Source organism: Durio zibethinus, chromosome 12 (assembly GCF_047325235.1).
Source record: "Durio zibethinus cultivar Kanyao isolate XHJ-2024 chromosome 12, ASM4732523v1, whole genome shotgun sequence".
Lineage (NCBI taxonomy): Eukaryota > Viridiplantae > Streptophyta > Magnoliopsida > Malvales > Malvaceae > Durio > Durio zibethinus.
The window spans coordinates 11,812,550-11,836,793 of record NC_143173.1 but is presented as its reverse complement, the minus strand read 5'-3'; the positions used below and the strand labels follow the sequence as shown (position 1 = coordinate 11,836,793).

General features: G+C 33.5%; 5 protein-coding genes across 14 annotated transcripts; 3 read left to right on the top strand and 2 right to left on the bottom strand.

Annotated features, from left to right (window-relative positions):
- The first annotated feature begins 1,952 nt into the window (after positions 1 to 1,952).
- On the top strand, positions 1,953 to 3,418 carry LOC111297523 (pentatricopeptide repeat-containing protein At2g40240, mitochondrial-like). The gene has a single exon (XM_022892215.2). The coding sequence runs from the start codon at positions 2,175 to 2,177 to the stop codon at positions 3,192 to 3,194; it is 1,020 nt and encodes a 339-aa protein (XP_022747950.2). The 5' UTR covers positions 1,953 to 2,174; the 3' UTR covers positions 3,195 to 3,418.
- A 1,128-nt stretch (positions 3,419 to 4,546) lies between these two features.
- On the top strand, positions 4,547 to 6,689 carry LOC111296653 (trihelix transcription factor ENAP1-like). Its single transcript, XM_022891059.2, has 2 exons — positions 4,547 to 5,433; positions 6,458 to 6,689. Exons 1-2 carry the CDS (start codon positions 4,716 to 4,718, stop codon positions 6,469 to 6,471), a joined length of 732 nt encoding a protein of 243 aa, XP_022746794.1. The 5' UTR covers positions 4,547 to 4,715; the 3' UTR covers positions 6,472 to 6,689.
- Positions 6,690 to 7,030: 341 nt separating this feature from the next.
- On the bottom strand, positions 7,031 to 7,928 carry LBD21 (LOB domain-containing protein 21). Its single transcript, XM_022891060.2, has one exon. It carries the CDS (start codon positions 7,728 to 7,730, stop codon positions 7,221 to 7,223), a length of 510 nt encoding a protein of 169 aa, XP_022746795.1. The 5' UTR covers positions 7,731 to 7,928; the 3' UTR covers positions 7,031 to 7,220.
- A 5,860-nt stretch (positions 7,929 to 13,788) lies between these two features.
- On the top strand, positions 13,789 to 16,126 carry LOC111297041 (U-box domain-containing protein 1-like). The gene has a single exon (XM_022891620.2). The coding sequence runs from the start codon at positions 13,923 to 13,925 to the stop codon at positions 15,987 to 15,989; it is 2,067 nt and encodes a 688-aa protein (XP_022747355.2). The 5' UTR covers positions 13,789 to 13,922; the 3' UTR covers positions 15,990 to 16,126.
- Positions 16,127 to 16,678: 552 nt separating this feature from the next.
- On the bottom strand, positions 16,679 to 23,754 carry LOC111296650 (UTP--glucose-1-phosphate uridylyltransferase 3, chloroplastic-like). 10 transcript variants are annotated; one of them, XR_016325889.1, is made up of 18 exons: positions 22,920 to 23,754; positions 21,856 to 22,036; positions 21,623 to 21,772; positions 21,341 to 21,502; positions 21,083 to 21,255; positions 20,925 to 20,991; positions 20,481 to 20,647; positions 20,120 to 20,278; positions 19,531 to 19,622; positions 19,341 to 19,435; positions 18,999 to 19,076; positions 18,642 to 18,737; positions 18,361 to 18,435; positions 18,189 to 18,280; positions 17,945 to 18,107; positions 17,639 to 17,699; positions 17,325 to 17,557; positions 16,679 to 17,071 (listed from the first exon to the last, which is right to left on the bottom strand). XR_016325889.1 is itself a non-coding variant. In XM_022891051.2 (18 exons), exons 1-17 carry the CDS (start codon positions 23,591 to 23,593, stop codon positions 17,514 to 17,516), a joined length of 2,499 nt encoding a protein of 832 aa, XP_022746786.2. In that variant the 5' UTR covers positions 23,594 to 23,754; the 3' UTR covers positions 16,935 to 17,071; positions 17,468 to 17,513. The 10 variants fall into 10 exon arrangements, 5 of the variants coding, with proteins under 5 accessions (XP_022746782.2, XP_022746783.2, XP_022746786.2 ...); XR_016325890.1 differs by having other exon boundaries at positions 17,468 to 17,557; XM_022891051.2 differs by having other exon boundaries at positions 16,935 to 17,071; positions 17,468 to 17,527.
- Positions 23,755 to 24,244: the final 490 nt, after the last annotated feature.

Here is a 24,244-nt window from a genome sequence, read left to right as displayed (position 1 = left end):
AAATAATATTATTTGATTTACTGATAGACTGTTAAATATAAATTCTTTTTTTTTTTCTTTTGGTTATTATTTCAAAAGCACTTTATGTTATATGAATCCCATTCGTTTTGTTAACAACAGGGCAGAAAGAGCACATAGCAAAAGACACCAAGCACGATAAGGAATGGTCTTTTCTTTGACTCAACTACCAAACAAAAACAATTTGGTGATGATAAGAATCATGACTCATCATGTCCATTTTCCTTTTTTTCTTATTAAAAATTTGGGAGTTGAGAAAACTTTTTTGTTATTTAGAACGATCCAAATTTAAATTTTGATTATTGAAATTTGTTGATGATATTTTTAGGTGTTCGATTGAAGAGAAGTTGATTGGATGTTTAAGGTGAGGGAATCTGAATCTATAGCCAGAAAATATGATTAAAGGAGCATTGAGTTGATTTTTCGTAATGCATTTTTGACGTTCATGTCAATAAAAAGGTGTCTAAGGTCTAATGAAGAAGAAGGTAAAGAGTATTAAGGAAGGTAAGAGGAGAGAAATGCTTAAGCTTTATGAACCTAAGCCTCATTTTATTTTATATATAAGATAAAATGTGATGATTTGATTAAAACAATTGACAATTGATAATAAATTTAGGTAAAATTTAAAAAATATTAATGTAGATCATTGTAAATCATATTTAAAATTTCTAAATAAATATGAGCTGCATTTAATAATTCAATTAAGTTGAAGGTCAATTTATTTAATTTTGAATGATGCATTTATGAGATGTCAATTAAGGTGTCGGACGAATCTTTTTTTTTAACAAGGGATGAGCTAGTTCTAAAGCAAATGATTCGGATGTCAACTTTTCTTGGTGATGATGTAATAGTTGAGTGTGTGTTAGTTAGACTATAAAAAGAATTGACCTTCTTGATCGAATAAATAAATATAAAAAATTTAAAAATTTAATATATCATCAATAAATCACATGAATGTAAAATAATTTTTTTTGTATAAATAAATTTTTATTCTTTCATTATATACAAAAACATGTAAATCTTTTTTTTTATGAGGTAATCTTTCTTATTCTTTTCATAAGTTGCATTTTCGAATGTAAACTTTTAAAAGATCAATATTTTCGTATATAAAAATGTTTAAAAAATTTTCCATGTAGAGAATAATAATCTTGTAAATTAATTTTCAAATTGACATTGAAGTTCGATGTTGTGGCAAATTTAATTATTTGAATTTAAGAACTTTTTAGGGCTATGATTTATACGTTAAATTAAATTCAATGTTTGAAATTAAAATCCAAAAAAGCCAATTTTATATATTTTTTTTTCAAAATGGAAATATATTATTAAAGAGAACTACATAATTGAAAACGTTTTAAGGCCCAATATTCCAAAAATTAATGCAAGGTGTTAGAAGGCTGCCAGGTGTCCATTGGCTGCTAAAGCCCATGCTGAAAACAAACTCATTACTCTTCCAACAAGACAACTGTACGAGAAAGTAAAAGCCCGGCCCGGGGAGTTAAACTAAACCCTGTTATGTTCTGCCAACGGGTCGGAGCAGACAAATTTTTTATAATTACGAATTCGACTTATAATTACATAAATATTCGAATTTAATTATCTTCGGTTATTTGGTTAGTGATTAAGATAATTTTAAAAAAGATATTAAAATTGAGAATCGAACTTCATCCTTCTTACTTTCCTTTAACGTAGGATTTTACTAATGATAAAAAAATATATATATTCGAATATTAAAATATTTTATTATATTGATTTAATTAGCTTCATGTATAAAATTGTAATAAATTTTAATAAAAATTAATTTAATAATTTTAATTTAATATAATATTTATAAAATAATATTTTTTAATATAATTATATTTTTATTTTACATAACTATAATATTTTTAACCCTGACTTTATTAAAAAAAACCTCGACCCTATTCGAAATCCTATTTAAAAAAAACAAAACTAATCTTATAGGGTGGGGTGAAAACCCTAGTTCTGTTCTGTTCAATGTTGTTCGAAGACCGCCTTCTTTGTTTCAGCACCTGACAATAACTTCTCTCTTCCGGACACTCTAGCTCGAAACGGTGAGTTTTTGCTTCCTACTTCCAGTTTTGAACACACCAAAACCTCCACTTCTACAATCTCGTATAGCTCTCTCTGTAACTGTAAGCATGTCAATTCTCCGAAAACTCCACAACAAATCTCCTTATCCCCAATCTATCCTCAAAATCTTCCCCACTCGCTTTTTCGTGGCAGCCCAAATCCCAAACCCTGGGCCATTCGACGAGCCGTTTCCCGACGAGCCCACCTCCGCCTACTACGACGAGCAGGTTTACAAAGCGGGCCGCAATGGAGACATGGTGACTGTGGGGTATCTCCTCAACAAGCGCGTGCGAGACGGATGCTTCAACACCACCAAAACCTTCAACTTCCTCACTAACGTCGAATCCTCTCTCTCCATCCTCGACCCTTTGATCCAAACGTTGTCTCGTCTGGACAAAGGCGTCCCTCGTAAACACGCGTTTGATTTACTTATCGCACGTCTCTGCAAGCTGGAAAGAACCGACGAGGCGCTGCGCGTGGTCGACACAATGGCCAAGGGAGGGTACGGGTTGAACGCCGCTAGCTTTCATCCGATCGTGAACGCCTTGACGAAGAAGAAGAAGATGGAGGAGGCGTGGAGGGTGGTGGATCTGATGAGTTCCGCTGGAGCTCCGCCGGACGTGACGACGTATAATTTTCTCTTGACGGCATATTGTTTTGAACGGAAGTTGATGGAGGCGAGCGCGGTGGTTAAGAAGATAGAAGAGGAAGGGTTGGCGGTGGATTCACGTACTTATGACGCGCTGATATTGGGGGCGTGTAGGACGGGGAAGCTGGAGGGAGCATTGGTGTTGCTGAGGAGCATGATGGACGCTGGACTTCACGTGATGTATTCAACTTATACGCACGTGATCAATGGGATGTTGAAGGTGGGGAATTACGATCAGGCGGTGAGGTTTGTGATGGCTAGTCAAGGGAGGGATGCGATGTTGGATCAAGAGAGCTTTGGGGTTTTGGCTAGTAAATTGGTTAGGTTGGGAAGAAAGAGTGAAGCGGTGTTTGTTTTGGATGAGATGAGTAAAAGGGGCTTGAGCATTGGTAAAAAATTGACTGAAATTTATCAACAGAAGCTTCAAAACAGAAGCTAAAGTTCACATTTTTTTTTTTTTTTTTACCATTTTAATGATTAAGGAGGCTTTAAAAACCATGGCATGTGAGCTATTTCAGTTTTTGAGTTTTGTCTAGGTGGCATTTTTAATAAAAAGATTTATCTCTTACATTAGTTATAGAAGGAATGTAAATTTTATTCATTATCCAGTAAGTAATGGAAGTGCTACCGAGCAATAAGTACATACTGTTTAACTTTTACACCATATATGAGTCCCTACTTAACTCATATCTTTTACACAGTTTTTGGTTAACCTGATCATAAGTTATATTTTTAGGCCTATTAATCGTAATCCAACTATATTTCTTATTTTCTTTAGTATTTACTCCTTTGTGAGCTTCGCTAACTTAAATATGCATGTATTTTTTTTTTGTCCAAATTCGATATATGTATGCTTTTCAAGTCAGTTATAGTATGATTGAGATCGAAGCTTTCTCTCGTGACCTATTAACGGCCAATTGAAGTTCATTCTCCTATCCATTAGCTTTTTTTTTGTTAATTACACAGGTATAGCACTTGTCATAATACCCTCTTAAGAGTATTTACAATTGAAAAAATGTAGCCTTTGCTTTCTTTCTCTTGCTTGCAGAGCACACAGCCTCTATTAATGTGAATTTCCTAGGAAGCCAATCGATCTTTCGTTGGGAGCTTGTCAAGGATAGTCGTTTAGGTAATTACAGCATATTTTGGTATGTGAAATTTACACCATATAAGGTTATACCAATTTACTTTTATTTAACTCTCTCTTATTTTTTCCTACACACTTGTGGTGAGTAGCTACAACCCTTATTATTCCAAACTATTCTAATTTTTTTGTGTCAAAAATCTACTTGCAAGACTTCTCTTATCTGAAGTAGTTTCTTTATACAATAGCTATGACTTTGAGCTTATGAAACTTCCCAAATGCTTCTCCCTTTTAACATATATATATATATATATATATATGTATCCCTGCATTCCATAGCCAATGTACTTGTGTAAAAATAGACCTTAAAAGCTTAAACTATAACATTTTTCATTAGGTAAAAATGTTTAATTTTTTAAAAGTTCCTTAATTAAATTTAAAAAATAAACATAAATAATATTTTAAAATTTATTAATTAAATAAATAAATTAAGAACATAATAAAATTTACTTATATTTAATTTGTTTACTTATTTATGATTATATCATAAAGTAAGGTTGTAATTAAAATTAAGAGAAGGGATTTAAATTTCACTAAAATGATGTGAAAGTACAATTGAGTAATTGACTTACAGAGGAGTGCATTTGGATGATATGCACGGACGTATGATTGATATAATAGTCCAAGTCACATCACGTCCAAACTCCAACCCCAATACGGGAGAGCTGACGTCACCGCCGGTCACAAAAAAAAAGGCACGGCCAATTCTCTTACTTGTCCCTATTCCCCCATGTGCTCCTCCCAGCATCCGATTCCTCTCCCTTTTCCCTTATCCTCCACCATCCCTCTACCGGCGGACGTTAGCAGCCTCCTTCCATGAACCTCCGTCCGCCTCCTCACCATAACATTCACTCCTCCGGCGGCGGTGGTAGCGGCCGTCGCGAAGACTGTTGGAGCGAGGGCGCCACCGCTGCGCTCATCGAGGCGTGGGGCGACCGTTATTTAAGACTTAACAGAGGTAACCTCCGTCAGAAGGACTGGCAAGAAGTCGCTGACGCCGTTAACTCCCGTCAAACCGGCGTTAAGCCGAGGAAAACCGACGTTCAGTGCAAGAACCGGATCGACACGTTGAAGAAGAAATACAAGCTCGAAAGATCCAAGCCGCCGCCGTCGAAATGGCCGTTTTTTAGCCGCATCGATTCCCTCATCGGCGGCAACGCCTCCGTCTACAAAAAGCATCCCAGCGTCACTTTCACGATCAAACCGAAAACGGCGTCGTTATTGAAGGAGCCAAAGTCGACGGAGAGCTCGTTTGATGACGATGACGGAGATGATGATGAGGTGAGGAAAGAACACCGAGTGGAGGATGTAGGATTATCCGATGGAGCTGCGTGTAGGGAATTAGCAAGAGCGATTTTGAAGTTCGGGGAGATCTATGAGAGGATCGAGAGCTCGAAGCAACAGCAAATGATGGAGCTTGAGAAACAGAGAATGGAGTTCACCAAGGATCTGGAGTTTCAACGAATGAACATGCTTGTTGATGCTCAGCTGGAGATGGAAAAATCAAAGCGACAAAAGCATTTGAACCGATCAGGTAAAAGCTAAATTTGTTTGATTTATCATACCGAGTTTTGATTTTGCTTCAATTAGCTTTATTTTAAGTAAAAAAAGTTAGAATTTTGATGATTGATAAATGAGTTTGATGGCTTAGATTTGGCTTTAGCTGGTAATGTAGGAGTTTTATACAAAATAAGTAATCTTTTATTGCTATTAGATGTCGTAAATGAAGAGAAGAAGTTTTGATGATCAATGAAGTTGGATAAAAGTATAAAACATTTGTGATAAACGCGTTTGATAGTTTATATTTGGTTCGAGGGGATGTTAATGGCAGTAATTAGGGGTGAAATTTGAGTATTTATGTACTAGTTCTTTCAAAATGTTTCGAACTTTTTATCTTAAACCAAATTGAAACCTATCAAATGTGTCTACAGGAACGTTGCCTTGTTGCCACTAGTTACTGCCATTAGCATTACCTTAAACCATATTGAAACCCATCGTATGTGTCTATGTGGACGTTGCTTTGTTGCCAGCAGTTACCGCCGTTAGCATTACCTTTATCATTTATCAAAAACTTTTTAATATTGCAATGTTGTCTTGGCCTGCAAGTTGATGTTGTACTTGATATAGGTGCTGCCTGCCTGATTTGTAAGTTTGGTATGTGAATCATAGCCCTTGGTTCGTGTATGGTTTAATGATGGATGCATGTGAAATTTCTTATTGTGGTGTACTAGTTTTATTTTGGATTTTGAGTAGATAGAGTCATTAAAGAAGGGAAAACGGAGAGGCTTTTTTTAACAAGACGCCGCGTCATATTCTCTCTCTTTTGCACACTGCAGAGACAACAATGATGTTGGCTTACTTTTGAGCTATTCATCTTTTACCATCATTTTATTGGGTTAATTTTTTATTGTTGGAATTTAGAACTGATATGCGAAATTCCTGTTGCTATTAAGCTTGATTTATCGACTGAAGTTCATATTACTGCTAAGCTCGATCTTGGTTTCTGTTCACAATCTGATGTCTGACAAGCATTTTCGTTAACTTTGCATGCCATACAGGGAAGAAGCAGTAATCTGAGAATAGAAACTGAGTCTGAGTGTCTTTGTGACTATGTCCTCCTTTGATCTCAAGTAACTCAGACAGAAGTCTCCATCTGTAGATCCAATCACATCGGAATCATGTGATTATGGTGGTTGTAACTTGTAACATTTCTTGTACATAAATTAGTTGTTTGCTGCAGATCTCTTGTATTTCTAGCTGTTGTAATGAAATTATCAACTTCTCAAGTAATTCTTACTCTGTAGTTTTTTCTGTTATATAAATGATGGTTTAATGTAATAATGGCTTGAAATCACAAATGAAAGATGCTAATTTTCTTCGTCCCCTATACTCGAGGCTTCAACCTCGAGAGAGTAGGATCGCGATTTTAACGTCTTTCGCTGTTAAAACTTGTTCGAAAAAAATTAACAGAGGGAGAGAGAACAGGGTAACAATGGGGAATATTAGTCAAAGTTCATGCTTGGAAGAGTTAGGCAAAGCTTGTGAACAAGAGCATGTGATACTTCCTTGGTTGGGCAGGAGAGTATCTGAAAATGAAGGCAACTGTGGCCTACATTTTGGAGATTGCCGAGAGTATTAATTTCATTTGTCCTTTGAAATGACTACTTCTGAGAATACTTAACAAATTGCAGATATATTTAACTTATTTAGAGAAACCCTTTTGATTTCCATATAATTGAAACTTGATCATGATCTTCAACATAGATTTAAGCCCAAGATTCCAAGTTTTTCAGAGCTACTAGTTATCAACAACAGAGATATTTATATATATGGAATTTGGCTAAAATCATACATATGTGCATCTTGATTCACTTCAGAGGAAATATTCTGGCTAAAACTGTCAATGAATCCTCCACAAGCAGCTGGGAAATCACCGAAAGGCCCCATGCTAGCCCCATCATTATCGCTGACAACAGAAGAAGTAGCAGCATACCGAGCCAAACGTGCTCTAGCAAGAGCCAAATCATGTTGCAGCTCGATCATCTTGGTCTGCAACAAAGCTATGGCACCAATGCAACCATAGACAGGATCCCTGAGCCTTACTTCAGCCTCATACGCCAAGGAATTCACGGTTTCTTCACGCTGCTCTTCGGGTACCTCAATCAGGATCTTGCTCACATTGCTAGCACCAAAAACCTTGTGCACTTTAGCAAATTTCTTGGATTCATCAGATCGAAAATATGGTGCAAAAATACAGTTGGAACTGCACCTCCTTTTCAAGAGCTTGCAAGCTGCACAGGAAGAGCTTGAACGTGGCTCGTGACCCCTCATTGCTGCTCATATCACACTCCCCAAAGGCTAGAACCTCAATGTCCCATCTTCTTGTCAAACCTCCATTTAAATAGGCTCAAGCTTTTCAACTAAGCCACTAGAAATTTTGTTGTACAGTGTCTGGCCCTATTATCTCAGGTCTAAGGTTCGAGAGTTGCATAGGCCACTTCTTTACCACTTTATTGCCTTGAATAGACTTCTCCTAAAATCCTAATAATGTTGCTCTCCTTTTTCTCTTCTTTTACTTTTGTGTTCCTTGAAAGAAAAAAATCACGTCAAAATATGTCAGAAGTTGTTATATTTTACCAAAATTTAAAATTTAATCATGTATATAATTATTTTAATTTGATAATTTTAGTTTGATTTTTAATTTTATTAATTTTTTATCATTAAAAATGTTAATGCAATCATTTTATTGATTTAATAATTGAGATTAGTGAAATTAATTTTTAAATTATACGAATAATTCTTGTACTCATACGATAAAAAAATATTTTTAAATTTTATTTGAATTTAATTCTCTTCTCAAATAATTTTAAAAGTATATTCTTTCATAAATTCAAGATTTCATTTTTCAAGCTATCCTTTAAAATTTAATTTTGTGTTGACTCGAATTGTAATACGTAATTTTCGTATAAAATATTATATAAATATAATATTTTACATGACATGATGACATAAATTACGAAATCTACTTAAACTTATAAATTTTAATTTGACTATAAATATAGTTATAGCATGTGAAAATATCTAAATATTAATACAAGACTTGAAAACAAAAGAAAAGATAAAAGAAAATGTATTGGTTTTGTCTATATATATTTTGGAAGTGGGGGCTAGAAATAATTTAGATGGGGCACCATTATAAACATTTATTGGTGAGGTTTGGTTGAGAAATGATAGTTCATAAGATAAAGATGAGACTTTCATGTGATTGAAAGAAATGAACTTTCACAACAAAAGTATTGAACCCTCAAGATTGCCAGGGCTTTCCATCCCCACCAAGGAAACCTTGAGTCAAAAAAATTAAGATCTGTTTGGACTCCACATTTTGTCTTGTGGAGCCCCAATTGTCACCCATTTCCCTCCATTTTCCTTTTTTTTTTTTTTTTTTTTTAAATAAAAACATTTCAAAGTTCCTTTAGAAAAATACATTTTCGGGTATTTATAAAAAAATAGAGGAAAGAAAAAGACTGAAATTCTTTGGTTCCTTTTCTCCAACAACAATGTTTTCTTTCCCTTATTTGGGTGTTTTATTTCCAATTTTCCACAATTAATTTGTAGGACATTTCGTGTTAATTTTGAAGATTAATAGCTAGGTATAGAAATAAAATGAGAGCATCATTTAACAAAATCAAAATTGAAAAATTAACCTAATGAATGAACATTTTTTTTGGTTGATGTTAAAGCATTTTTTTTTTATAAATTAAAGAATTGATTACAATATAAATAATATAAAATGAAGTTTTTCTTTATTTTGTGCTTTAGTTACATAAGAAAGTAATTGCCAACAATTTTATTTTATTAATTCCTCAATATTATTTTTTTATTTTAAAAAGGGTCAAAAAATTATGTACCAATTACTTAATTAAATATTCGAATTCTATAAAATTATATTGATAGATCAATAAATATATATTTAAAATTGAAAATTCATCAAATCACCTTCAAAAAGAAGAATAGATAAATTTTAAGATTTGAAATTATAAATATTTTTGGCCAAAATTCGAAATTATAATTTAGTTTTATTTCTTTTAGCAATCAATGTTTGAAGAAATTAGTTAATGTCACTTCAACAATTTGTGTGGTAGGGAAAGGAGAAAAAGTGGACGAGAGATAATAATGCTCCTCTCAACGAGCCACTTTGTGTTTAATGCCTGTCTTTTTCCCCAAACCCACAAGGCTATATGGGTAAACACGATCCGTCCAATGAGCATGAGCCCGTATATCAAACGGACGGTGATTGACACGCGAAATAGGCTTGCGTTTCAACAGAACAAAAGGCCAATGGGCCGGCCCAAGAATCGTGATTGATCAGAGATCATAGAAGTTCCACTTTGGTTTTTTTTTTTTTTTTTTGGGTTGTAAATGTTTGTGTGTGGGAGACTGTAGATTGACTTTGGTGTTGCTCCACCTCCACTATTTTATTTTGCAATTGATTAAAGCTATCATCCTTCGAACATTTGATTTGCGTGGCCCATAATAAAAATTTCTAAATTAATGCTAGTAGTGAAAAAAATTTTTTTTTTTAAATTAAAAATCAATTTGGAATCATAAAGTTTAATTTGGTTGAGATCGAATTTTTTATTTAATATATTAATAATATATTAAATTTAGATCTAAGATATAAAAAATTTAAAAAATTGAACCAAACTAAATTATATATTTTTATTAGTTTTTATATATATTTTTAAAATTTTTTAAAATAAAAATAATAATTATTATATATAAATTTTTATAAATATATTTAAAATATTATTAAAAATAATGTATAAAAAATTTTAAAAATCGATAAATTGAACCGAACTAAACTGATAAAATTCGATTTGGATTGATTGATATATTTTCAAGAAAATATCGATTTGGACCCGAATCACATTCTAAAAGTTTATGATACTATACATTATTTTAAAAAATTAAACTAAATTTAATCCAATTTGAATTATTATCACCTGCAATTAATATTAAAAATTAATTCAATTAATTTATATAATTATTTTTTTAAAAAATAAGATATTCAATCGTTTTAAAATTTAAATTCTAGTATCAATAAATTTTTTATTTTTAAGTTATGATTGTATTTATAAAATAATTTAATACTAAAATATTTTTTTAACATTTCAATATTATATTTAAATTAAATAAATTTTAAAAAATTTTATTGAATGATATTGAACAAATGAAAATGTCAATGGAGACATGGCTCACGAAAACCTCTATTAATTACTAATTATAGCATTTGAAATCTCAATGTATTAATTTTCTAAATCTTGTGATGGGACTTGTATCTAATTCAAGCAACGAAGACTCCAAAGAAAAAGTAGAGAAAAAATAGTTATACAATTCTTATATACTATGCTTACAAATGTCATTTTTTTTATATATAGATGATATAAAATAAAAAATTAAAATTTATTTGATTAAAATTTGTTTTATTGTGCATGATAACAAAGATTAGATGTGAGAAAAGAATTGAGAAAATAAAAAATTGACTTGAAAACGTAGTGTTTGGTTTAGTTTTGACAAATTTTTCCTTACTTGATTCAAATCGGATATTAAATATATATATTAAATTTAGATTTAATATAAGATCGGAATGTGAAAATTTGAAAAAAAGAGAACCAAATTAAATTATATATTTATATTAGTTTTTATATATTTTTTAAATTTTTATAAAATAAAAATAATTGTTTTATATATAAATTTATTTAAAATATTAAAAAGTTTATTAAAATAATATATAAAAAAAATTTATGTCAGATTAGATAGATTTTAAGAGAAGATCGATTCGGATTCAAATCAAATTTTAAAAATTCATAATAGTATATATTATCCGAAAAATCAAATCGAATTTAATCTGATTTAAATTGTTATTACTTTTAATAGAGTGAATATGATATATTAAATAAAATTATTTTAATGACATGCTATTTATTTTCATTTTTTGACATAATTGATATTTATTATTGATATTGGTTTTTTTTTTTGGTACTAATTGACATTGTTACCTACATTGCTTCAAACGAGTAAAGAAAAATCATCCATTTTGATAATTTTTTTGGTTATAAGATTTATGGTTTTGATGTCAATGACGTTCTCTTTTTGTGCATAGTAAAAGTTAACAAATTACAAATTTAGTGGGTTTATGAATATGGAGACATCCATATCAAAGCAATAGAAATGGGCCAACCTAAGAGTTTCACTTTTCTTGTATGGTCATGTCATTTGGACACAAGTTTTTCTTTAAATAATAGAGTAACATTTTGCATATTATAAATAGAGTTTTTCATTTTTTTTGCTTTTAATTATTTTTTAATAGTGAATTTATAAATACGTATGTAGTTATATGTAAGTAGATATGATAATTTTATATATGACACAATTATACAATACAAAAATAATATGCAATAAATCATGTATATATTTTTTATAATCCATTACGTGTCTTATGCTTATTACAAATTTAAAACACAATTAATTAATTAATTTTATTTTAATTATATTATCGTGTCAATACATATAAATGATACGTCTATAACATGCATATAATCGTGTTTTAATATTTTTATTATATTATGATTTTAATTTAATGTTGAATTATTGATTAGATATTTTAATATTAATCTTATTTAATAGTGTTGTATTGTGTTACTCATTCTTAAAATAGATTAAAATATGTTGGTCATGTCATGTTACATGTAACATATATAATCAATGTATCATATTTGTGATTTAATTATTCGTGTTATTTAAGTATTTGTATTATATCCATGTCAAAATTATTCATATTGTATTTGAAATCATATTTGATATGAAATTAAATGATAACACGAATTACCAAGTATACATGTAAATGATATAATTGAATTGTCGATGAAATTTTGATTTATTGATAAATAAGAGATCTTGAAATCTTAAAATTTTATATCTAAATTGAAATCTCAATGTGCATAAATTTGATTCAAGTTTTTAAAATTTATTCATTTATAATTTATATGCTTGTTGGTTCATTAATTGGCTTTTTTATTTGACGTAATTTATTGATTTTTCACGTATAATACTTAAATATATACCAATTGACATTAAGTGAAATGATCCAACCTGAATATAAGATTACAAGTATTGAAAATTAAAAATTTATTTTACTTTTAGAAGGATCCAACTTGAATATAAAAATATAATATATTAAAAATTAAAAATTTTTCTCACTTTTGAAGGAGTCCAACCTATATAGAAAAATACAGGATATTGAAAATTTATCCCACTTTTGGAGGAAGATGAAAAAAATACTTTCACATGACCAATTAAGAAAGGGTAATTGAGAAAAATTTTGGTTACGATATTATATTAAGTATTTAATTCAAAATCAATTGGTAATAAATGGACGAGCTCTACCTGAATATAAAATTACAAAATAATAAAAATTTAGTAGATATGAGATAATCTATTTTAACATCATTGAAACTCGAAAGTGTGACGGGAAGAAATTCCGTCACGTTGGAGTGCATGAAAATCTCCGCACTTCCAAATGCACCCTAATAAAAGACAAAAGCAAAAGTATGGATAGAAGATTGAATACAAATGAATATTGTGTCATTTTCAGGTTTTATGTTCTAAAATACTTACACGATTTATCTTACATAATCTTCTGGACGTAAAATAAATAAAACAAAAGAGTGGAAAATTAGAAGTAGAAAAATCCAAAACTTAATTAAATAAACCAATTGTTTGCTTATCTGACGCATATAAGCCAAATGAAACATTCCAAATTCAGTTGATGCATGACTTTGTCAAAGTGTTAAGAACAGCAAAGGGGAGGCTTTAGGGGCTTAAACACTGCTGATTAGAAGATTCAAATCATGACTTGACTTCCATGTTTTTCCAAGTATGAATCAAAATTCAACTTCAACTGATGCTTTGAAGAAACAGTGGATAAATTTTAAGTTTGCCCTTGAGAAATTACTTGACCTAGATCATTGTCTCTAGCTTTAGAAACCAATTATCAGTTCAATGTGTAGCACAGCTTTCTTTTGTAGTGGCTTGAAGGCCAGCAATGGCAGAAGTGATGTTGAAATGCTCAATAGTTGTTTGACACTCTTAAAAATGGAAATAAATATTTGCAAGAAACTGTCTACAAAGCTACCAAACAGAAAGGTTGAAATGTCTTACCATCAAATAATCAGTTTTCCAATATAAAACTGGCGGGGAATAAAGCTAACCCTTTAAACCAGGGAAATCCTCCAAGTGGCGGCAGCCTGTGAAGTCCTTGTTCACCTTCTGGCATCTATCCTGTTGGCTTTTTGTGTATAATGCGCAAAGAGAAGCAGTCAAAATTCTAGGCTACTGGTTTAATAATTTATGTCAAAAGAATTGTTAGTGAAGAAGTTTGTTTAAGGTTACCTAACTTGTAATAAAACCTGACATGAAAATAATGGTAAACTTCAGAAACTGACTCACTCAGGAAAGAAAATCATGGGATCAGCTCTCCCTCCTTCGATGGGATCCTCAGGTTTTTTGCCGTCTGGGTCTTTGCCAGAATCTTTGATTTATGTATCCAGTGAAGTAGCTTCAATGGAAAAGCTTCCTTTTATACAGGTTAGGAACATTTCAACAATGATAAGGAGGATCAAGCTTCTGTCATCTTTGTTTGAAGAGATTCAAGAAATAGACACCCCACTTCCTCCATCTTTAGTCTTGTGTCTCACTGAGCTTTTCTCAGTGATCCGGAGAGTTAAAGGTTTGATTGAAGGGTGCAAGGATGGCAGCTCTCTTTGGGGTCTCATACAGACACAGTTCATTTCCAATCAGTTTTATATGACAGTGAAGGAGATGGGAAGTGCACTTGATATTTTGCCTCTGAGTTTGCTTAATATAACCACAGATACCAGTGAGCAAGTTGAGCTTCTTCACAAGCAAGCAAAAAGGGTGGAATTGTTTGTAGACTCCAGGGAGCTTCAAAGAAGAGAAGAGCTTCTCCAAGTAATGGCCTCTAACAATGAAAAGAAGAGGAAAAACCAAAGTTTCATCGACTTTGAAGCAGTGAAAGAAGTTTTCTGCAGCATTGGTATGAGAAGCCCACTGGATTATGAGGAAGAAATATCAAAGCTAGAGGCAGAAGCACAGAAGCAGGCAGGCACAGGAGGGCTAGTTGTAGTTTCCAATTTAAACAATCTCATATCCCTTGTTTCATATTCCAAATCCATGATTTTCTCTAGCGAAGAAAGTGAGAAGACCAAGCAAGACATCAAGCAGCAGCCTTATGTTTCTAATAGTAGAAATCTTGATCAGTCTTCATCTTCTCAATCTATGTCGTCTATCATTCCAGATGAATTTCGTTGCCCGATTTCACTTGACCTGATGAAAGATCCAGTGATTGTAGCATCTGGGCACACTTATGATCGAAATTCAATAGCCCAATGGATCAACACAGGACATCACACGTGCCCAAAAAGTGGGCAGAGGTTAATTCATATGGCCCTCATACCCAACTATGCACTAAGGACTCTAGTGCAACAATGGTGCCAAGTGAACAATATCCCATTAACAGAATGTTCATCGAATGCATCACATTTGGAGAGAAGTACTAGCAAGAAAAAAGCATGTGAGAAAGCCATTGATCACATTTCTGTCACGAAAGTGGCAATAGATGCTGTCAAAATGACAGCTGAGTTTTTAGTGGGAAAGTTAGCAATGGGTTCCCCTGATATCCAAAGGCAGGCGGCTTATGAGCTTCGGTTGCTTGCGAAAACTGGCATGGATCATCGCAAGATAATTGCAGAGGCAGGGGCTATACCATTTCTTGTGACATTACTAAGTTCACATGATCCAAGAATCCAGGAAAATGCTGTCACTGCCTTACTCAATCTTTCCATTTTTGAAAACAATAAGGTCTTAATAATGGCAGCTGGAGCTATCAACAACATAGTGGAAGTTTTGGAATCAGGAAAAACCATGGAGGCAAGAGAAAATGCAGCAGCAGCAATTTTTAGCCTGTCAATGATAGATGACTTCAAGGTAGCAATTGGAGCTCGTCCTAAAGCAATTCTGGTCCTGGTTGGGCTCCTGAGAGAAGGAACAACAGCTGGCAAAAGGGATGCTGCGACTGCAATATCCAACCTTGCACTTTATAATGCTAACAAAGCAAGCATTGTAGTTGCTGGGGCAGTTCCTTTGCTCATTGAATTATTAATGGATGACAAAGCAGGCATAACAGATGATGCCTTAAGAGTGCTGGCTCTACTTTTGAGTTGTCCTGAAGGGCTTGAAGCTTTAAAAAAGAGTAGGGTTTTGGTGCCTCTTCTTATTGATCTCTTGAGATTTGGATCAGCCAAAGGGAAGGAGAACTCAATAACACTTTTGCTGGGGTTGTGCAAAGATGGAGGAGAGGAAGTTGCTAGACGCCTGTTAATAAATCCACGAAGTATTCCTTCCCTTCGAAGCTTGGCTGCTGATGGTTCTTTGAAAGCTCGAAGAAAGGCTGATGCACTGCTTAGATTGCTCAACAGGTGCTGCTCCCAATCTCACAATCCTGTCGGATAACATGTCACCAACTTCTAGAGACTGTAAATGTGTGGAAAAGACAGTGAAAAAGCTCTTTCTGTAAATGATCTTAAAGCAATTTGATGGATTCATTAGCATTAAATCAGTTTGATTTTATACCAAAATATAACCTTGATATTCTCAAGTGGAAAAAAATCACCTTGATGATAGCTGATTCTGATCTGCAAAATATTAGTTTCAATGTCTTTAATTACTATCAGATTCCATTAAAATGACAGTGGAAATCATTTGCTGGGGGCAGAGACTTTTCCAAGAAATTCAAAGAACATTTTACATGCAAAAACAAAGTCCTCATAAAGATATACCAGTATGCAAGCAAGTTGACAATCTAGTTCTTTTCCTATTTATCTTCAATCGTGCAGGAATTTTTTGAAAAAAATTTCGAATGCCAATGTACTCAAGGTAACCATCTATATTTAACTGCATGAATCAATGCCTGCAGCTTCTCTTATAATTAATTTCCCCCTTCAAGTTTTCCTTTCTCTATGTATAAAGTCGGTTGATGCTTCATGTTTTGGTATATTCATCCCAGAATTTAAAAAAAAAAAAGCAATTTATCTTACTCCTGATTGTAGCCGATGGAATACAAGTACGAAAATTCAATGAATGTGGCCAATTTTCCAGGTGAAAAGAAAGGAATAAAAATAAAAGTGCATATGAGAGGGAGAGAGAGCAATGCAAGTGCATACAGATTTCATAGCTGGAACTTTTGCACTGTTCTTTTACATTTTAAGATACATGGGATGTAGCTATAATTCAAAAAAAATGTATGTGAAAAGAACTATGGCCAGGACTTCATAACTTCCTAGAAGACTCGAATTCAAGTTACTATATTGAAACATCCTAGTAGAGAAAAGGTTAAACTTATGTTCAACCAATCAGAACTAAAGTGGTTGAAGCTCAGCATTGTGAACCATGATTCACAAGGTTAAGAATCTGGCTATTGTTTCACAACTCTGCCATTTCCAACAAAATATGACTGCCATTGATGTTGTATTTCCAGAACCAGCTTCCGGTATCCATCAGGTTCTGTGGTATGGGGTCTGACTGAACAGCTAAACCTGAAACAGAAATAAATACTATAGATGAGTTCACTATAAAAATTATATCGAAATTTAGATCATTATAGAGCATAACAACAAGCTTATTTGTTTAGATCATATAAAGTAATAAACTAAAACCATAACAAAGTTTCCCAAATCTACGGACACTAAAATAAAAGCTGATGCACTTGAATTACAATTACTAGAGACCAAAGAATTCCTCAAATGTTATCCACAGAACGGTACAGATTCTAAGCAACTGGTATGAGACCTCAAAAGTTAACCACAATTGTTACAGCACAATCTGAAAGCCAGACATGTATGATTTCCCACTGAACAGTCGCGCCAAACCCAAGGAATGCATGTTCTTCCCTTTTAACTAAATACCAGATTAAGCCAGAGAAGTATCCTAACTTGTGTTGGTACCTCCATGTAATTTCTACATCCCTTCAGGGAACGATTAACAAGACAAATCTGAAAAGCAGGGTCAGGAACCTAAAACAACTAATAACAACACCAAAATAAGTGAACCTCAATTAGGCATTCAAGAAAGTAAAGAAGGAAGACATATTGAGGTACAAAAACCTGGATCTCCAGAAGTAATCTTCAGTCTGTGGCCATCTGGGACTTCAAATACATGATTTCCCTGCATGAAAGAAAGAAAGAAAGAAATGTAGACAGTTTTTGATTCAGGATATCAGCCAGAATCAGTCCATGGATTTCTAAGAAAAGCAGCTGCCTATATATGTAAGTGTGTGCATGAGTTATTGCATGCACGATAAATCATATTTTGAAAAACCATTCAAAGTTGAAAGAGAACTGATTGGATTTATTATATCAGTCCTGAAATGCAAAAGAAAGCAAAATATTGTGATTGTTATCACATATAACCTGTATGGTGACATCATTGACCTCAAACTCAGAATTTCCATGTAGTATGACCTTAAGTGCCTCAAAACGACGAACATCATGCTTCCAATATACATTGTCTCCTGAGCTCCAGTCAATTCCATCATTCAGCACCTTTACATTATGTAATTTACATCTTCCACACCTGCAAAGATAGCTCACTTTTGAACCTGAGAGTTGATAGCTATCATCATTAAAGATTTGAAAAAGCATGCAAATACTAAACCTGTGCCCATGTTTTAATATTGGTTCACCATTCTCATCATTCCTAGTTGAGCCCATGATGTTTTCAGCTGCAATAATCATGCTCCCCTCAAGCTGGAAAAAACAAACCATATCAGCATAAAAGATGATGATCCAGAATGTATTAGTTAAAATACCTGTCAAGATATCGCAACCTGAACATTTCTCCATAAGAACTCTGCAACCTCTATTTGTAATTCTGACCCCTTAGAAATGGAACCCCCATGAAACTAATGAGGAAAAGAAAACATTGTTATTACTCCACCAAAAGATGGATTAATTGATTAACATTACAGCTTCATTGTTGTAACTTTTAAAAGTTAATAATAACAATGTTTTGTGAAATGGATTTATGATCTTATATCTACCAAGTCACAGAACAATTATGACGAAAACAGCAAAAATGGTTGATTTGCTAAAGAACGAATAAACTTACTTTCTGTCTGGTAACCTCCCAAAGTGGACCAAGTGCGGGATGAAGAAAGATGAGAAATGGTGGTCTAGAGTCTACATACTTATCATTACCTTCAACCTGCATATTATGAAAGAAGAAGAAAATAGCTAAATACACATGAATAGTATATTTGACAGTTATAGCTTGGTTGAAAATTTTTACTTTTAAGTCATGCACATAATAATAAACAAAAATTCTGGAAAATTTTAACAATTTCTTGTACATCATAATGAACAAATACACTTGATAATAAATAGATATACTTCAAGGTGATCATCCACCTCATTCAACTGAAACAGATTTGGCCATTAATATTGTCATAACTCTTATAGGAAATACCTCGGGAAGATCAATATCACATTGCAAAAGAAGATCATAGGCATTCCGCATGATATCCAACAGTGAACCATCAGGAGTCTGCACATTAAATCAGACTTAAATATATTACCAGAAACCAAAATTAACTTAAAGCATGCTGTGATGTGCTCAGATTGAGCAAAAGCAATTCAAGTAATAAATTAGGAGGACAAGAACAAGAAGGGCACCAATTAATGCAGGAAGAAATATAAATGACATGATTAAGATTGAGCATCTGATCATCCCAGAAAGACAAATTTGTATCTGAAGCAGTTTCATTTGATATAGAATGAGGATGCACAAGAAGAATATTCGGAGAACTACCTGATGAAGAGACATGTCTGCATGTTTTCTTTTCTTCTTAGCTGATGATGTAACCCTTCTCCGTTCGTTATAAACAATAAAGGTATCCAATTTATCTGTAGACATATGTAGCCATGGGCCCATGATGTTAACCAAATGATAATGCATGATGGACATGAGAAGTCACAGTTGAACCCAGCTAATACAATACCTTCCACATCCTTGTAACATCTAGATGAATATGTATTAAGAAAATTATCTGCAATGTTTTGCATAGTGCACTCCAGCCTCCCACCATGGACACTGCAAACAAAAAATTGTCAGCATTACTGCCAGTTTCATCATCATCATAAACTGATAGTTATACTAGCATTGCTCAAAGAGTAATATATTTTAGAAAGTGCCTTATCTGGTGCTAGGAATCAGTTAAGAAAAAACTATATAGCCATTGAAGAGAATTCATTACTTTTCAGTTTCTGCATTTTAGGTTTTATTCTAAGTCATGCATGTTTTAGCAGCAGCAGAATCATAGTTTCTGTCACTCTCGAATCCTAGAAGTGTTATTAGAATACTAAAAGAGGTTGTAGGCATTTGAATATAATCTCTTGGAGCCAAAGTTGGTTATTTATTTGTTTGTAATGTACCCCTTATTTGGTTATTAATTTCAAAAATGTTGAAGAGGAACATGATCCACATATACTTAGCACTAACTATGCAAACAAGGGCAGTGAAATATGAAATGCCACGTAAAAGATATCAAACAAACTAGCTACCCCTGCCAAAAGAAACAAGCTAAGTACCTGTGCCGTTTTCCAAAATAATCCATATATACAACTGACTTCTTTGTATTTAAAACTATGCCAGGTAAACTTCTTTCACTTCTTGTCGATCCAACTAATTTGGCGGAAGGTAGATCCACATAAAGAATGTTGGTATTGGCAGGGAACTCTGCCTGCAAACTTGAAACAAGGAAGAGAAATTTCTGACTTTGTTGCTTTAAGTAAGAAACTTGAATAAAAAATGAACATGAAAAACAATATGTGATAACCAGGAGAGCTATTACATTGATGCTACACGGCAAAATGAAAATCAGAAGTGAAATTAGAACTGTGTGTATGTATATAACTATAATACCACATTTTAGCAAAAATAACTATGTACCTATCAGGTGAACGAGGTCCACTGGAGATTCCAAACTTATCAAACTCAGTGTACTCAATGCATGACAAACCATAAGCCCACTTCCCATCAAGATTCTTCTTCTCAATTAGAACATTGATTCCTTCAGTAGCGCCTGAGTTCCTCTTGCAGGAAGCAAACCCCAGTTTCTGTTACAAGTGGAATCAGTATGACAATAAAAGATAGAATAAGACCTAGGTTCAAGATGAACTCTGCATATGACCAGAGATGGGTATCTTCATACATATAATAAACTTAGTAATGAACTCCAAGAAATCAGTAACAATTTCTTATCCTTGATCTTAACATGCATATTGAAAGAAATATGTATAGAGATATGTTAGTGGATAGTTCCACCTCAATCTAGCTTTGTTAGGCCATTGAAAGGAAAAGCATACTAAATTGGTGTTTCTTATATGAGCTCACCTTTCCATGATGTAAACCAATCCCTGCCAATGCCAAGAGGGTCACATCTGTAGCAGCCACAACATTACTGCAAACTCACCAAAGTAAATCTCAAATTCAGCAACCAATACATGATAATATTTGCATATAAGTTTTGATATATAGTAAATATGGCTAACCTGACTTGCCGAACAGTAGCACCTTTCCTTCCATGATCATAAAACCATTGAAAAATGCCTTTGTCATAAGCAAGTTTCCATATTACACCATGACCACCAGGCTTGCATACAGGCACAAATGGTTTTCTGACCAACCATCGCCCATCATCAGCACTTACAGTGGGAACTAGAGGCTGGAAATTTAGAAGTCAAATTACTAATCAACCCTGATATTAATGGAATAGAATAGAAGGCATCCTCATAGTTGCAACTCCAAACCTGTTCAAAGAGTTGGAAACTCGACCGGCCTCTTCCAAACCATCCAAGTCTTTCACAAAGTGAAGTGATATGTTCTTGGTTGTTCTTTGCTGAACTTGTCATGATTGCAACAGGAGTGATGCATTGTTTTCCATACAGTTTGAAGTACAGGAACTCTCTAGCCTTTCAATTATACAATAAAATGTAATGTTAACATAAAGAACATATTTATAATTTGTTTTCCAGTAATGAATCACTTAACTGTTATCTTTTGCTGGCCTAAAAAACATAAACATTCCATACCTGTAGATCTCTTATAAGACCTTCCAATAATGTTCTCCCACAATAAGGAAGCATTGCAGCAGGAAGACATTCACCTGTGTCAGGATCAACCAAACCAAGCCTGTCTGCTGAACCTCCCAAAGGATATATTTCACCTAAGTCTGGCAAACCCTAAAAGGGGTAAGAACTTATTATTCCAGAAAACTTGCAGACATCCTTTTCATTTACATGAACAGGACACTCTCGGCACTAACCTCAATTCCCCATAAAGCTGCTTGAGATGCATATTCAGTGCTTTGAGAAAGGTCACACCCAGTAGGTGGATGAATTTCCAAAAAGTGGCAATCCATTGATTCATGCACATGCTGGGAGTGATTTGTAGTCTGCATTTCAACTGAGGATTGAGCAAGGAGCTCTAGCACCATTATCTGATATCTGTAGCAAGTATTTTCTTTAAACTATTTAATATATTCCAAAATTTTATGACATGGAACTATCTGAAAATGTTTGAAAATAAGAAATGATGGGGAAAATAACCAAGCAATATGCACGTAGTAAATTCCATTTACAGTAAAGATGTTTTGAAAGTTATTTCAAGAAAATGACTCAACCTCCAGGCTCCAGCCACCAGATGAGGATATGAAAAAGAAATGATAATGTGGGGAATTTTACGATTGTGGTTTAATCAATCATTTTGCATTTACTATTAACAAAATTGTCCTTGGGTTCCGAAAATAGCATAGGTTCCAAGGTCCAAGCCACTTATGGGGCATAATAACACAAGAGGAAGACACACGAAAAAGCATTCTCCAAGAGCATGAAATGTACAATTTTCTTTCAGAATCTTGAGGTAATAGCTCAATTCTTCTGTCATGGAAAGAGCCCTTTCTTTGAATTATCTCATGCTTAGTCAGAATGCACCCTAAACACAAGTGAGACAAATGAAAATCGATCCTTCATGCGAAACAGCTAAACTATGTTCATCTCCTATTTAAGCAGATTGCTATAGGGAAAGTGTAAAAAAGGAAACAATTTGCATACTAAAGAAAAATGCTTTTAATTAGAGTCAGAAAAAATGAAGCTTCAATTAACATAAAGAACAGCAAAATAATGGTAATCCAAATAAGTTGATTAACTACAATGCCATCTTTCCATTCCTTCAAAGTCCAATCCTTCCATAACTAAAGGTAAACTGTGGTTTAACTAAACTTAATCATCTTATTCACAATTGGCCCTAAATTATAATTTTCCTCAACATTTTCCTTTCCAATCAAACAAATGTTAAAAAGATACATATTAGGGGCAATTAAAAACTTACCCAATAATTCCTCCAATGCAATCATAAAACTCCTCAATCTCTCCCAAAATCTTCAACAATTTTTTCAAGTCCCCACTTTCCTCATCCACCAAAACACTACCTTTTTGACTCTTTGCAAAACCCTCTTTCCCACCACTGCCACCATTATTGACATCCCATTTCTCAATCATTTCCACCAAAGCATAAAGCGCAGTCTTCACTGAACTCCTCAATCCATCCTCTTCTCTCTCTCCAAAACCCATGTCGAACACATGGTCTTGACCAGCTGCAACCAAGCATTTGACCAGAAACAACTCGTTTAATCCCAAACCAAGTGAACCTAAAACCCTTTCAAAACCTTTGGTATTTAAAAAATGCTTCACTTTTGAATCAGAGTTGAGAACTTTGAGTTTCTGCTTGAGAGTTTTAGAAGTTGAGAGTTTCAAACGCAGCGTTTTCAGGCGGGAGATCTCTTGCTGGAAATTGTTGGAGTCTGGTGCCGGTGGCACATATTCTAAAGGCACTGTGGAGACGCGTGTGATGGTGCTGGAAGTGGAAGGGGATGGAGAAGAGGATAGTGATAAAGAGAAAGAGGAAGAAGAAAGAGAAGGTTTTTTGGGGTTTAAAGAAAAAATGAAATGGTTAGTTTTATGACTATGAAGAAGAAGAGAAGAAGCTCTAGTACTGCTGGCCATTGTTTACAATGGAAGAAGATGACAAGAAAAGAAAAGAAAAGAAGAAAGGAAATAGAGAAGGAAGGACGGAGGATAAGAACAGATGCTGGGAGCATATACCGAGGATCCTGGAGGAAGTTAAGAGTACAGGGGGTTGGAAAAAGAACATAACTGTCAAACACGTACGTACGTGTCCGGTCGTGGCGTTTTGTCCTAAAAACCTCATCTGCTGCTCAATTTCTATTGGTTCTTTTAGATTTTTGTTGGGTTTCTTCACTGCTTTAACTGGCGCACATGGGACTAAACGAAGAGATGAAAATGTTTGTCAGTGCCCGGTGGTGAACCTCAGTCCTTTGGGATTGTTATAGCCTTGGCTGCTGGGCATTATCTTGGGTTACTTGTTTCGGTCTAAAGACCAATTAACTTTTGGAGCTTAGCCTCAGCTCTCAAGCCTGTTCATAAGACAATTTTGGACTCCAGGGCTTGTTATAGGCTTTTGAAAAATTGAAAATATCGAAAATTAATTCTAAATTATGATGTTCAGTTCAATTTAAATTAATTTTAGATATTAAATATATATATTAAATTTTAGTTGAATTTATGATCAAAATATAAAAAAATGAATTGAATTGAATAATATATTTTTATCAATTTTTATATATATTTTTAATT

Excerpts from the sequence above, each read along its gene's own strand:
- LOC111297523 (XM_022892215.2), top strand. The coding sequence starts at position 2,175 with ATGTCAATTCTCCGAAAACTCCACAACAAATCTCCTTATCCCCAATCT.
- LOC111296653 (XM_022891059.2), top strand. The coding sequence starts at position 4,716 with ATGAACCTCCGTCCGCCTCCTCACCATAACATTCACTCCTCCGGCGGC.
- LBD21 (XM_022891060.2), bottom strand. The coding sequence starts at position 7,730 with ATGAGGGGTCACGAGCCACGTTCAAGCTCTTCCTGTGCAGCTTGCAAG.
- LOC111297041 (XM_022891620.2), top strand. The coding sequence starts at position 13,923 with ATGGGATCAGCTCTCCCTCCTTCGATGGGATCCTCAGGTTTTTTGCCG.
- LOC111296650 (XM_022891047.2), bottom strand. The coding sequence starts at position 23,593 with ATGGCCAGCAGTACTAGAGCTTCTTCTCTTCTTCTTCATAGTCATAAA. Across the intron at positions 20,648-20,924 it reads TTGGTTTACATCATGGAAAG|AAACTGGGGTTTGCTTCCTG; the intron begins GTGAGCTCATAT and ends CACTTGTAACAG. Across the intron at positions 18,108-18,188 it reads ATATTAAAACATGGGCACAG|GTGTGGAAGATGTAAATTAC; the intron begins GTTTAGTATTTG and ends CTATCTTTGCAG.